At 40.8% G+C, this 13,721-nt stretch overlaps 1 protein-coding gene across 1 annotated transcript in view; it reads right to left on the bottom strand.

Moving 5' to 3' along the window:
* Window positions 1–419: 419 nt before the first annotated feature.
* gpx7 (glutathione peroxidase 7) overlaps window positions 420–13,721 on the bottom strand; it is a 29,558-nt gene continuing 16,256 nt past the window's right edge. The window contains exons 2-3 of the mRNA XM_078219404.1: window positions 8,291–8,552; window positions 420–2,981 (exon numbers count right to left, since the gene is read on the bottom strand). Coding sequence (XP_078075530.1) covers window positions 2,818–2,981; window positions 8,291–8,552 — 426 coding nt within the window. The 3' untranslated portion in view covers window positions 420–2,817. The remainder of the gene's footprint in view (window positions 2,982–8,290; window positions 8,553–13,721) is intronic.

Raw genomic sequence — 13,721 nt, 5'->3', positions numbered from 1 at the left:
TTTTCTCATAAGACAATTCCTTCATCCTGCAAATCAACCTGGTGAACCTTATCTGAACTACCTGCAATGAAAGTATATCCCTCCTTAAATAGGAGACTAAAATTGTACATAGTGCCCTAAGTTTGGTCTCACCAATGAATATAAGCAGTTCCTTGCCATGAATATTTTTAAATGGTTGTATCGCAACAGACGTGATTCTTGTGTTAATATTTTTTAAGCAAGCAAGCATTTACCAGTGTATGTCATACTTTTGGAATAGGTCAACCTACTAAATGTAACCATGATATTGCCCTATGTCCAAATTGGTTTGAATACGAGATTTCAATTTGAGTCACATCAGTGCGTGAATAACACACGGTGAGGGGGGAGTCTGTCATTGGGATTTATTTTACAGACAGGACAATAAAGCACAAGCATCTGAAGTAATTCAGGAACTTTATTCAATGTATTTATTTAAGAGCTTCCTCAGGTACACATTTTTGTGCAGAAATAGCCAAATATTGGAACACTGTAGAGAGTACTGAGGGAAGCAGATCGAAATATAGCACCAAACAGGATGTAAAAGTAAAACAAAAATATCCATTACAAAATGTGTATGTGTTTCAATGTCTGGAATAGAAGAATAGTGTTTAATCAAAAAGCATTGAACATGCTGTATCACCAGTAAGAAATGTGATCCTCACAATTTTAAATAATCATGCATGGTTCAATTCTTTGTGCTGCCAATTTCTCAATCTCAATTCCATTGTTATGGGAAGGCATCTAGTGGAAATCGGGCAACCCTCTGTGTGATAAAAGGAATACTGGAGACATGTGCAATCCCAAGATTTTCTTCCAGATCTCCTGGTTACTGGTACAGACTGTTATTGGGAACCGCAGTAAATCATCTTCCTCTGGCTTAATGACTGTTGGGGCTCAAAAAGGAAGGACTAGATAGAAAATATGTACCCACGCAAATTAAAATTAGGAATTTGTTGATCTCTCGCAAGGTGAAAGCCTGCCAAGATTTGATACTTCAGTTGAATCTATGATATCATTCGAGGGAGATAAACAATGATTGTAAGCAAACAACATCCACCTTTCTGTGTCTTGGAACAGAGCCAACTATGTCACCACTCCATCTTTCCATCAAGAAGTATAGTACTTGAACTGGATATTTCTCTACATACTTTTCTGCCTGAAGAATGTACTATTCATGCTCTTAACATTCACCAATAATATTTTAGTGGTAGACAGGAGTGGGGCATTTTAACCCCATGTACTTGTCGGAAGCTGGAGGGCAGTTAAAATTCTCCGAATGCCTTATTCACCAATTTCCGGCCTAGTTCGCTGTGACCCCGATTTTATCCAGCTCTTCGAAGCAGACAGCAAAAGCACCTGCCTGAAACTAATGGAGTCCTCCTTTAAATGCACAAATTCAGGGTCCAATTACATCATCTGGCCCCAAATAGAATTTTAATTCTGACATAAGCAGAGAAGTCACTGAAGCTTTCTCACTCAGTGAAAATAACAAGAGGATTTTTTTTTAAATGCTTGTGGGGCCAAAAGGAATGTTCATCCAGACCCAACAAAGAAAGTTCATTTCTCCCTTCCCCCGGCCTGGAATATCCCTTTCCTACCCGAGATGACCTCAAACTATCCATTTGTCCTTTTTGCCAACAAGACCTCCACCCGCAATCACCAACCAGTTGCCACTTTTCAACTGTTTCAGGCGGCAGCTGATAAGGCTCAGTGTTAAAGGTGCGGTTGCTGTCTTTTCCCTCATCGTAATTCCCGCTCCCTCTTTAGGATATAAAAATGCACTATTCTGTGTGTGATGTTACATTAGGACGTTTTGTAGATGCTGATTTTACTGACGTTTAATCTATAATAAAACATTCATTTTTACCTTTCATAAATTGACCTATTTTCTTTGTTTGTGTAATTTAATCAAATCACCAGTTTAAAGATTACTTAAAAACATGACGGTTAACATCAGACTCATATTTTTTTCAAATCAAGAAAATTGCAATACTGTGCAAGTAATGGCTGGACCCTTTATCTTACCCACTATGTTTCTTGTATTATCGTATTTACTCACTTACATTTAAAGCACATATCAAACTTGAGATCTACCTCAGCAAAAATTTAAAAAGGGACATAGGCCATAATTCTCTGGTCTCGCATGCTCCCCCCGCTGCTTCCATCGAGAATGGAAAATTTGGCATTCAACCAAATCTCTGTTCACTGCAGCGTGACAGGAGAATCCCAGCTGTGGGCGAGGTCAAAGAATCCAGCCCATACGGTTCGTTCCATCTCTTAAACCAATGGAGAGCAGCATGGTGACACAGTGGTTAGCACTGCTGCCTCACAGCTCCAGTGACCTGGGTTCGATTCCTGGCTTGGGTCACTGTCTGTGTGGAGTTTGCACATTTTCCCCGTGTCTGCAAGGGTTTCCTTCGGTTGCTCCGGTTTCCTTCCACAGTCTAAAGATGTGTTGGTTAGGTGCATTGGCTATGCTAAAATTGCCCCTTAGTGTCTCAGGATGCCTGGATAGAGGGATTAATGGGGTAAATATGTGGGGTTATGGGGATAGGGCCTACGTGGGATTGTTGTCGGTGGAAACGCGATGGGCCGAATGGCCTTCTTCTGCACTCTATAGTTTCTATGGTTTTTTAATTTACATAAGAAAACAACCTATGTTTCAGCAAATCTGGTGTCATGGGAAACAAGATAGTGGACTGCATAAGACAGAATTGATAACACAAAAAACAATTGTTAAATAGTGGTGTAAAATGGAATGATGTAACATTAGTCATTGCACAGTACTGGGTTAAATCACAACTCATCTTTCCGTTCCACAATGAGTTGCCTCACTAGCGATGCAATCTTCGGCTTTATTTCTGCGACTGAAACAGAAGTTTCCCAAACATCTACCACCTCGCCATTCGCGTCCACAAGATACTTCCAGAAATTCCAGTTTGGTTCCTTGCCAATGGACTCTATAATGAAATTCAGAAATAACTCTTATCATAACCATTGTATTGGTCCGCTGACTTATTGTATGGTAATTTTGATGAAAACACTTGAATGGTTGTTTTCATTAACAATTGCCATTTACACAGTGCCTGTCACAAAGTGAAATCTGACACTGAGCCACAGAAGAAGATAGTAGGGCATGTGTCTTATAGCTTGCTCAAAGTTAACCTTGCCAAGTCGGTTTTAAGAAGCATCTTAAAGAAGGAGAGAGAGGTAGAGATGTTTAGCAAGGGAATGAGGTAGAGATGTTTAGCAAGGAAATGCCAGAGCTTTGGGCCTAGGGAATCGTAAGAATGGGGACATGCAAAAGGCAGAACTGGAGGAGCAAAGGGTTGTAAAGCAGGAAGAGGTTATATAGAAAGGGAGCATTAAGTTCATGGAGGGATTTGAAAACAAGGATAAGAATGTTAAAACTGACATGTTTATGTCAGTGAACATAGGGGTGATGGGTGAATGGAACCAGGTTTGAGTTAGGAAAGACAGCGTGGTTTTGGATGGGCTTAGGTTCAGGAGGGTAGAGACCAGCCAAAAAAAGCATTGAAATAATCAGATCTAGAGGAAACTAAGACAGAGAAGAGGGTTTCAGCAGCACATAAGCTGCAACAGAAGTGGGGACAAGCAGTGTTACAGAAATGGAATGGTTTTGGTGATGGAGAGGATATGGAGTCAGAAACTCAGTTCAGCATCAGATATAATGCCAAGGTTGAAAACAGTCTGTTCAACATCTGACAGTTCTTCTGAAGGTGGCAATTTTCAAAGGGAAGAAAAGAAAGAGTATGGAAAATGAAAGATCGGGAGAATTCTGATCACCACTAATTGAAGCTAACACAATAATGTTTGGCCCCAGTGAATAAATCAATTGGGATATATTAAAAGAGCAATATTGAGCCAAGATAGTAAGGTATGTCTCCTCTTTATTAACTATAGATGTGACCGTACTTTGAATACTGAGTACAAATATTTATATTTATACATGGGTGTTTCTGGCTAGGCCAGCATTTTTGTTGCCCATCCCTAATTGCCCTTGAGAAGGTGGTGGTGAGCCATCTTCTTGAACCACTGTAGTCCATGTGGTGTAAGTACACCCACAATGCTGTTAGAGAGGGAGTTCCTGGATTTTGACTCTGTCATGATGTGGAGATGCCAATGTCTGTGCACTGTTTGAGAGCACATTTCCACTCCATCTGACGAAGGAGCAGTGCTCCGAAAGCTTATGGTATTTGCTACCAAATAAACCTGTTGGACTTTAACCTGGTGTTGTGAGACTTCTTACTGTTTTGACTCTGTGACAGTGACGGAACAATTATTTAGTTCCAAGTTAGGATGATGTGTGGCTCAGAGGGAACTTGCAGGTGATGGTAATGGTATTCCCATGTATCTACTGCCCTTTACCTTCCAGGTGGTAGAGGTTGTGGGTTTGGAAGATGTCCATAGTCACCAATGGTCACCATGGTACAAAAAGGATATTGAGCCTATTGAAATGATACAGCAGAGAGCAACCAGAACAATTGTCGGGATGAAGGGATTAGATTATGAGGAACAGCTATGTAAACTGGACATGTTCTCACTGGAAAAGAGGTCAATATAGGTTTTAGGATTCTAAAGAGTCCAGAATATGTAGAACATGATGAACTGTTTCACCTTTCCAGAGAAGTTGAATTATGTATACAGTCTCTGCTTGAATGGGATAAATTCCAAACTAATTTGCAGAAATATAGGGCCAGATTCTCCGACCTCGCTCGCAGCCAGAATTCTCTGATCCCGCTGTAGTGAATGGAGATTTGGCTGAGCACCAAATTCTCCATTCTCGCTGGCAGTGGCGGTGGAGAGTGAACGGCCGGAGAATTCCGGCCATAATTTCAGGAAGTGAATGGTGACTATGGAACAAGTGCCTTATGGCAATAGTGGGTGCAGATAATGTTTGTTAATTCAAATGCAAATTAGATCAATTTGTTTCGGAAAATAATGCTGCAGCATAATAGGAATTTGAGATGTGATCTATGTTGATTGCATACTTGGGAGGGACAAGGTGACTTTGGAGTTATGGTTCCTAAAGCTTGTCATCACTGGGGGAGGTTTCCTCACCTCATGTCTAATTGATAGAGATTGATTGCCATGATTAATTAGCTCCATTATTGCTGTCACATGACTACCAGAATGGTAGAAAGTGAACTAGATAAACATTGCTTTTATTGTCTAGCAATTCCAATGTCTCCATGTTCCACTGTTCAATCCACTGCTATTGTGTTTTACACAAGATCAGTTTTAATTCCCTTAATTTTCTTTGATTTTTCCTGGAAAGTGGACAAAACTGACAAGCCAGTGCATATTTGCCTAGTTCTGGTTGCCCAGGACATCGAGTCATGAAAATCCTTTTATCCCTGACATTCTCAATTTGTACCAACTCAAGAAATTGATCTTCGGATCTGAATATTAAATGACTTCTGAGTTTCTTTAGTTAGCATTTTAGCAACTTTAAAATAAAATTTTCCTTAGAAATGCTTATTTTTCCTGGGGAACACAGAAATTTAATTAACTGAGTTGGCAAATCTTTCGACACATGAACAAACTATAACAGATTAATAAAGTTTCCAAATGAATTCACTGATGAATGGGGTTATTCCCCAGAGAATCCAAGGCTTTAAACAGGAATTTCCTCACCAGTTGGAATCCCTCGGGATTAACAGCTTCACAGAGATGATGGTCACCTCAGGCTTATAAGTATCATAATTGCATAGGTTCAATTCCAGCCTCGGGTCACTGTCTGTGCGGAGTTTGCACATTCTCCCCGTGTCTGCGTGGGTTTTCTCCGGGTGCTCCGGTTTCCCCCCACAGTCCAAAGATGTGCGGGTTAGGTTGATTGGCCATGCTAAACTGCCCCTTAGTGTCAGGGGGATTAGCTAGGGTAAATACATGGGGCTATGGGGATAGGGTCTGGGTGGGATTGTGGTCGGTGCAGACTTGATGGGTCAAATGCGCTGTAGGATTCTATGATTCAATGATTAATGGCCCAAGGAGTTGGGTGTCTAAACGTTAAAGGGCAGACTTAGTCGTGATTCGACAGATGTTTAAAATAGATGATGAAAGGTTTAAATTGTACTCATGTAGACAATTTGCTTCACCTGAATAGATTAGGGAGGATTAGGAGTCATGAACACAAAGATAGAACTAGGTCAGATGTTAAGAGACTCTTCCTTTCGCACAGAATGTTGGGTCTGTGGAACAGGGAACCAGCTCATGCAGTCATGTTGTTTAACTGATTTCTTTCAAATGCTTGCTGGAACATTTCCTGGCTGCTTCAATTTCAAGCCATTGTTAAATTAGCTGAACTCAATGGAGCTGATAGTTGGAGCACCACAATTGCTCGGCAAGAGAAGGAAGAAATTAGCTAAGGCTCCTGATCCTGATTGCGATGTGTGCTGCACTGCTGTGTGAAGTTATTACACGGTTCGACAAGTAATCTTTCCGAAGAGCATGAACACATAAGCATAGATATCAGAAAATGTTATTTGACAAGCAGTATTTTTTCTTAGCTTATTTTACTGCCCAATTTCAAGGAATGTTGTATATATGTGCGGGTTAGATTAATTGGCCTTGCTAAATTGCCCCTTAGTGTCAGGGGGGATTACGTGGGGTTACAGGGATAGGACCTGTGTGGGATTCTTCTCGGTGCAGGCTCAATGGGTCAAATGGCCTCCTTCTGCACTGTAGGGATTCTATGATTCTATGACATGTATAATAACCTTACCAAGACCAGCGTTCTGTCATCATCACTCCTTATTTACAACATGCTCAAAGTTAAGCTCAGCAGCTACACATTACAGGTCAGCCCTGAAGTGTTTCATCTGCTTTCCTGAGTGGAGCTAGCTGGTTTTAAAACCCCTGCTTCTCCTTCTCTAGTGGGCGAGCCTTCACTTGCCTAATAATGGAGCTTGTACTCTATGAGGCCTGCAGGCAGGTCTATTGACGATCTCCCGTGGTCATCGTAACTATGGTTAGTTTAAAATTCTAACCCTGCTTCTCATCAGGTCTGGAAATAATACAGAGGTATGAAATTAGGTTTTTTTAAAAAAGCACAACATTCTCTTTTTGCTGTTCTCTATTTGGAAACCTAGGAAAGACTCCTTCTCATTTTAAAAAAAATCACTTACAGGATGTGGGAATCGCTGGCTAGATCAGCATTTATTGCCCATCTTTAGTTGCCCTACAGGAGGTGGTGCTGAGCTGCCTCCTTGAACTGCTGCAGTCCCTGAGGTGTAGGTACACCCACAGTGCTGTTAGAGAGGGCGTTCAAGCATTTTGACCCAGCAACAATGAAGGAATGACAGCATATTTCCAGGTTCAGGATGGTGAGTGACCTGGAGGGGAATCTCCAGGTGGTGGTGTTCCCAGGTATCAGCTGCTCTTGTCCTTCTAGATGGTGGTGGTGGAAGGTGCTGCCTAAGGAACCTTGGTGAGTTCCTGCAGTGCATCTTGTAGATGGTACCCACTGGCAGTAGATTAAGCAATAAAGCTGGAGTGTTAACATTTATATTTAAATGGTTTTCATTGCAGCTCCCCCTCCCAAAACTCATTCCTTTCACAGTTCCAATCTATTCCAGCACAAACATCAACACCAGTATCTCTTCTTCTAAAGCATTTAGCAACTTCATGGTTTAAATAATAGGGAAACTTTCCCAAATTAGTGTTTCTTTAGAAACCTGCCCATTGGAAGTGCATATTGAAAATGTCACAGTAGCATACGGCACCTGATGTCTGTGGAAAGGTTGGATGGCAGGGTGGAGGGGGTGTCAATAAAATTGACAAAAGAAAGAATGGGAAAATATTGTTCCTGTTTTAAACAGGACCCAATGTCCAGAATATTCAAAACTCCTATCTCAGGAAAAAAGAATGCGCGATTTAAAACTGCCCAGAAAATAAATACATCACCAACACGCATTGGGACTTACCAGAATCCTGATACAGCGATTGGCTGGTCTGAAGCAATGGATAATAAAGTAAAGTTTATTTATTAGTCACAAGTAGGCTTACATTCACACTGCAGTGAAGTTACTGTGAAAATCCCCAAATCACCACACTGTTTGGGTACACTGAGGGAGAATTTAGCATGGCCAATGCACCTAATCAGCAAGCAGAATGTCATTGGAAATTCACATGTGAGTTCTGATAACCTCTCCTCACAGGGAAACTAATGCAGGTAGATTTTATTCATAATTTGTTTCATATTTCAAGTCAATAGTCACTCCTAACTTGTAATGAATCTCATTCTTACCTGTTAAGTATTTGAATGCTGCATTCGCACCAGGGCCTTTGACATTAATCTTACTGAACATTGGAAAGGTCACTCCATAGGTTCTCCGCACAAACCTTTCAATCTCCTGGTCAGACCCTGGCTCTTGATTCCCAAACTGGTTACAAGGGAATCCCAGGACATTAAAATGCATTGGGCCCAGTTCTCGCTGTAACTGCTGCAGCTCTTTGTAGTGATTTTCTGTGAAGCCACATTCACTGGCAACATTAACAACTAATGAGATCTGAAAAATTCAAACAGAAAGATACCAAATTACTGCAATTTAGTATTAAATACAGTGCCACACAACAGATTTGTAAGAAAAGTTAAAGTTCATGGAATAAAAGGGATTAGGGACTGCAGCAATGTGGATACAAATTTGGCAGAGTAATAGGAAACAGAGTAATGGTCAATCAACATTTTTCAGGCTGGAGGGAGGTTTGAGGTGGTGTCCCCAGGGGTTGGTGTTGGGACCCTTGCATTTCCTGATATATGTTAATGATCCAGATGTGCAGGGGACAATTTCAATGTTTGTGGATAACATGAAACTTGGAAGCATTGTAAACTGTGAAGAGGACATTGTAGAACTTCAAAAGGACAAAGACAAATTGGTGAAGTGGGATGATTGGTGGTAGATGAAGTTCCATGCGGAGAAATATGAGGCTGTGCATTTTGATAGGAAGAACATGGAGAGACAATATAAAATAAGGGGCAAAATTCTTAAAGGGCAGGAGCAGAAGGACCTGGGTGTAAATATGAATAAATCATCGAAGGTGGCAGAACAGGTAGAGAGAGCAGTTAATAAAGCATACAGTATCCTGGTCTTTATTAATAGGGGCATAGAGTATAAGAGCAAGGAGGTTATGTTAAACTTATATTAGTTAGACCTCAGCTGGTAAAGTGTGTGTAGTTCTGGGCACCACACTAGAGGAAGAATGTGAATGCATTGGAGAGAGTATAGAACAGATTTACATGAATAGTTCCACTTATTTAAAGTGATGTGCTAGAAGAAGCAAACGTGGTGTGAGGAATAACCTACACAATGAGTGGTTCGGGTCTGGAATGCATTGCCTGAAATGTGGTGGAGGCAGGTTCAATCAAGGCATTCAAGAAGGCATTAGATGATTATCTGACTAGAAGCAGTGTGCGGGGGTATAGGAAAAGGCAGGAGAATGGCACTAAGTCATAATGCTTATTTGGAGAGCCGGAGCAGACACAATGGGCCGAATGGCCTTCTTTCTGAGCTGTAACAATTCTGTTAGAACAGAAGTAGCAACATACTAATGATAAATATACAGCACACTTCCCAATAATCAAGAGCCCAAAGATTTATTATGCTGCAGAAGTGTCCAAACAGGTTGCCCATGTGGTTTGGAACCTTAGAAATAAGCTTGGGATCCCTTCTCTATAATTTTGATGTACTGGCAGTGAGAATCAGCTTTATTGTCTCTTTGAAAGTGATCTAGAAAATTGGTGATCCGAAGAATCACAAGGTTGATTATAGTAAAACTTGGTGTAAATGACTGCACTTACCTCACAGTAATGCCAAAACTCAACCTTTATGCTGAGCTCAGCAAGATAAGTGGGACAGAACTGCTGCCTCCAAAGCCACTTAAACCAATCTACCAAAGAGATGGTTTTCACTGGTATATTTAGAAGCAGTATTGGTGCACCAGACGTACCAAACTTATGGAAATTTCAGACAGGAAAAAAAACGTCTGGTTAAGCAAGTCTACCCAAGATTCTGGTAAAGCATCAGGACTGGGTGTTCCCCCATCAACTAGAGGCCCTGCAATCTCGAGGGAGATGCATAAGATCCACAAAAACCCAAGGTTAATATGGGGGGGAGGAAATGAAAATACATCTCTGGCCACCTCACACAATCAAAATCATTCCAAAAGACCATGTTTATATTACCTGGCATATGAAAGTCACAAAATGCATCTGCCAAACACAAGTTTGGAAGCATGAGGACTCTACCCCAAACTGACGACTAGCTTCAGCAAATTGAATATTTTGGAAGTTTTTACAATATCCACATTTTCATAAAATAATAAGCAGGACTGGAGAAAGACATTGGGTAGCAGTTTAATAGTCAGCACGTTAATTAAATGTTCTCTCCTCAGGCTCAATTTTAAATAAATTGACAAAGGAGTAACATGTCAAGATATTACATTATTGTTGTGAATTAGTCGTCAAACTTGATACTGATTATTGCCAGGTAGTTGTTTTACAAAGACTTACATTTTACCCACATAACCTTTCAAAGTACAGTATTTAACGCATCCATGCTAATTGCAATGCTTCAAACTATGTTTCATCAGGTCATCTGTAGTTCTCACCATTGATACCTTTGTATGGTTTACAACAGGTCATTGCCTGCTCATTTTGTTTCACCCTGGTGGTAATTTCTTGTCACACTGGATTCTTAACTTTTGGGAGTTTTGACAGGCTTACTCTGCACACAACGAGCTCTGAGTAATAGCTAACTGATGCACCACTGAATGGAAGTGTAGTTGCAAGGCTAAGCTGTAATTAAAGGCAATCTGCCTAGTGTTGGGTATGTGACTGAAAAGAGTTTCCTTGTTACCTTATGTATTTGCCATCAAAGTCACCTCTTTGTGAATTGTAGGTGGATCAATAATGACAAGCATGTGGAAGTCAGACATGAAAGTGGCATGGTAAGCTACTCGGAATCTTTAATAGCTAACCAATAATGTATACTATCATAATTTTAATTCAGAAGCTAAACAAACATAATAATTCCTATATGCTTGGATAAAGCCATGGCAACTAACAGAAGCATTCTTGCTTTCAGCCAGATCTGGTACTCTGCCTCAGCTGTAAATTTAAAATATTCTTTCCCCTTTCCTTTTAGCACTGTTTCCAAGGCAACAATTCATAGAGGGGGGGGGGAAGCAACAGGCTTCTCTGTCATTCAGCTGACCTTGCGAGGACAAAGATATGTTAAAAGTGGACCGATTAAAAATGTATTATCGGAACAATGCCATTCCTGGATCCGCAAATGTTCTGAATATGATGAGCGAGGCTTTATAATGCTATGTTGCATTTTCACACAGATACAAGATTTTTTTAAAAAGAAAACCTCTTTATTATGCAGTCTTATAAAGCAATTACTAATAGGAATCAGACAAGACAACAACAAAATCACGTACAGAACCCTCTTCCCACTTGAATGTTTATTATTCTTTATACATTTTCCCTTTGCGTTGACTCCCTATGTCACTATTGCCTAATGTCACTGCCAACAGTACCACCCCCCCCCCCCCACCCACATCCATACAGACAAACAAAATCCTGTGATCAGTGTCTCACAATTTAAAAATGTCATCCTTTGACATCAAAGTTCAATAGTTTTTAAATGTGATTGCTGAGGACAGTGTTACAAAGTTAAGATTTCTTCAGAGGATCTTCTCTGCTGGAAAATATTAATTGAAAGCTTGGCCGCATGCCCATTCCAGTGTTTCGACTCTAATTCACTTTGCTTTCTTCTCGAATACCAGTTTTTTTAAAACGACTATTCCAATTGACCAATTGTGCCCCCTTGTGGAAATTCAATAATAAATGTCCATTTTTCTTCACCGGGAAGATTTTAGAGGGAAATTGCATTTATAATTACACTTTTCATGAACTCTGGCAGGCAAAGGCAAGATGGCTAAAATTCCTTTTGTTAAATGGGTGAGCTGCCTACGTGGGTTTCCTCCGGGTGCTCCGGTTTCCTCCCACAATCCAAAGATGTGCGAGTTAGGTTGATTGGCCAGGTTAAAAAAATTGCCCCTTAGAGTCCTGGGATGCGTAGGTTAGAGGGATTAGTGGGTAAAATATGTGGGGGTAGGGCCTGGGTGGGATTGTGGTCGGTGCAGACTCGATGGGCCAAATGGCCTCCTTCTGCACTGTAGGGTTTCTATGATTTCTATGTAAGTGCAATGTGAAAGTGGGCAGCACGGTGGCACAATGGTTAGCACTGCTGCCTCACAGCGCCAGCGATCCAACGATCGATTCCGGCTTGGGTCACTGTCTATGCAGAGTCTGCATGTTCTCCCCATGTCTGCATGGGGTTTCCTCTGGGTCCTCCAGCTTCCTCCCACAGTTCAAAAGACATGTTGGCTAGATGGATTGGTCATGCTAAATTCTCCCGCAGTATGGCAACTAGGGGATTTTCACAGTAATTTCATGTAATGTAATGTAAGCCTACTTGTGACACTAATTAAATAAAATTATGGCCGCAGTCTCTTTGCCTATACAGCTAAGGAGGGATAATGAATTTGGCTGAAAGCAAGAGGGCTTCCAGCATCTCCCATGGTTTTATTCAAACTCATTTAAATTATTGAAATGCAGCCTGAGGCCTCAGCAGGCATTTGACAGCCTGAAAGCTGTGTTAACCACTGCTCTTGTATTGGCCACACCAAATTACGCAAAGCCATTCAAGGTGGCCCAGCCATTGAGGCGAATGATGTGCGTGTCAGTGCTGTACTGTTACAAGAAGACAACAAGAGAATAGAATGGCCTATTGGGTACTTTTCCAAAAAGCTAAATGATTATCAGAAGAAATATTCAACCATTGAGAAGGAGGCCTTGAGTTTGGTGCTGGCGTTGCAACATTTTAACATTTATGTTGCCACTAATTCATCTGAGACGATTGTGTACACTGATCACAATCCATTAATGTTTTTGGAGATATTTAAGGATAAAAATGCAAGACCATTTAGATGGAGTTAACTGTTGCAGCCATTTAATTTTAAAGGTATACATGTGGCAGGAAGAGAGAATACGATTGCCGATGCTTTGTCATGCATTTAATGAAAGAAGAAGGAATGTTTGATGGTGGAAGACAAGGACTGAAATGGATTATACTACTGTTATGTTTGCATGTTTTGATTTTATAAAATGTGTGTATATCTATTGTAGAGTACTAGTAGTGTGAAATGAAAAGGTTTTGAAAAATTAAGCCGTCTTTGAATATTGATGGTACATTTTTCCCTTGGGGGGTGGGGGGGAGGTGTGACGATGTTTTGCCTTTAAGAAATGTATTTTCTTCATTTTTCTCTGCAGGCTTTTCAAGCAGGTCCTAGCATTTTATTAGTGCAATGATGTCTGTAAGCAGTGCCCTCTAATTGTTACTGAAGCAATATAATGTACACCATGCTGATTTGAATCTGGACTAATGCAGTGTTCTGTCTTTTAATGGTCCTTTGGGAATTGCTGGGTGGAGCTTGATTTGGGGAAGATTGACAGGTCAGGTGATATGCCTGGGGACAGTTTTTTCCCACAGAAAAGTCCAGTTTTTAGCTTCAGTTCTCAGTTGCTGCCAGAAGCTGGTGGCAGAAGGCAGTGTCTCTGTCTCTCTCTCTCCAGAGTCTTGCTGAAAGTTCCAGGACAGGGGAGCCTCAGA

This window comes from Mustelus asterias, chromosome 8, assembly GCF_964213995.1.
Source record: "Mustelus asterias chromosome 8, sMusAst1.hap1.1, whole genome shotgun sequence".
Taxonomy (NCBI): domain Eukaryota; kingdom Metazoa; phylum Chordata; class Chondrichthyes; order Carcharhiniformes; family Triakidae; genus Mustelus; species Mustelus asterias.
This window is presented reverse-complemented; position numbering and strand designations above follow the sequence as displayed.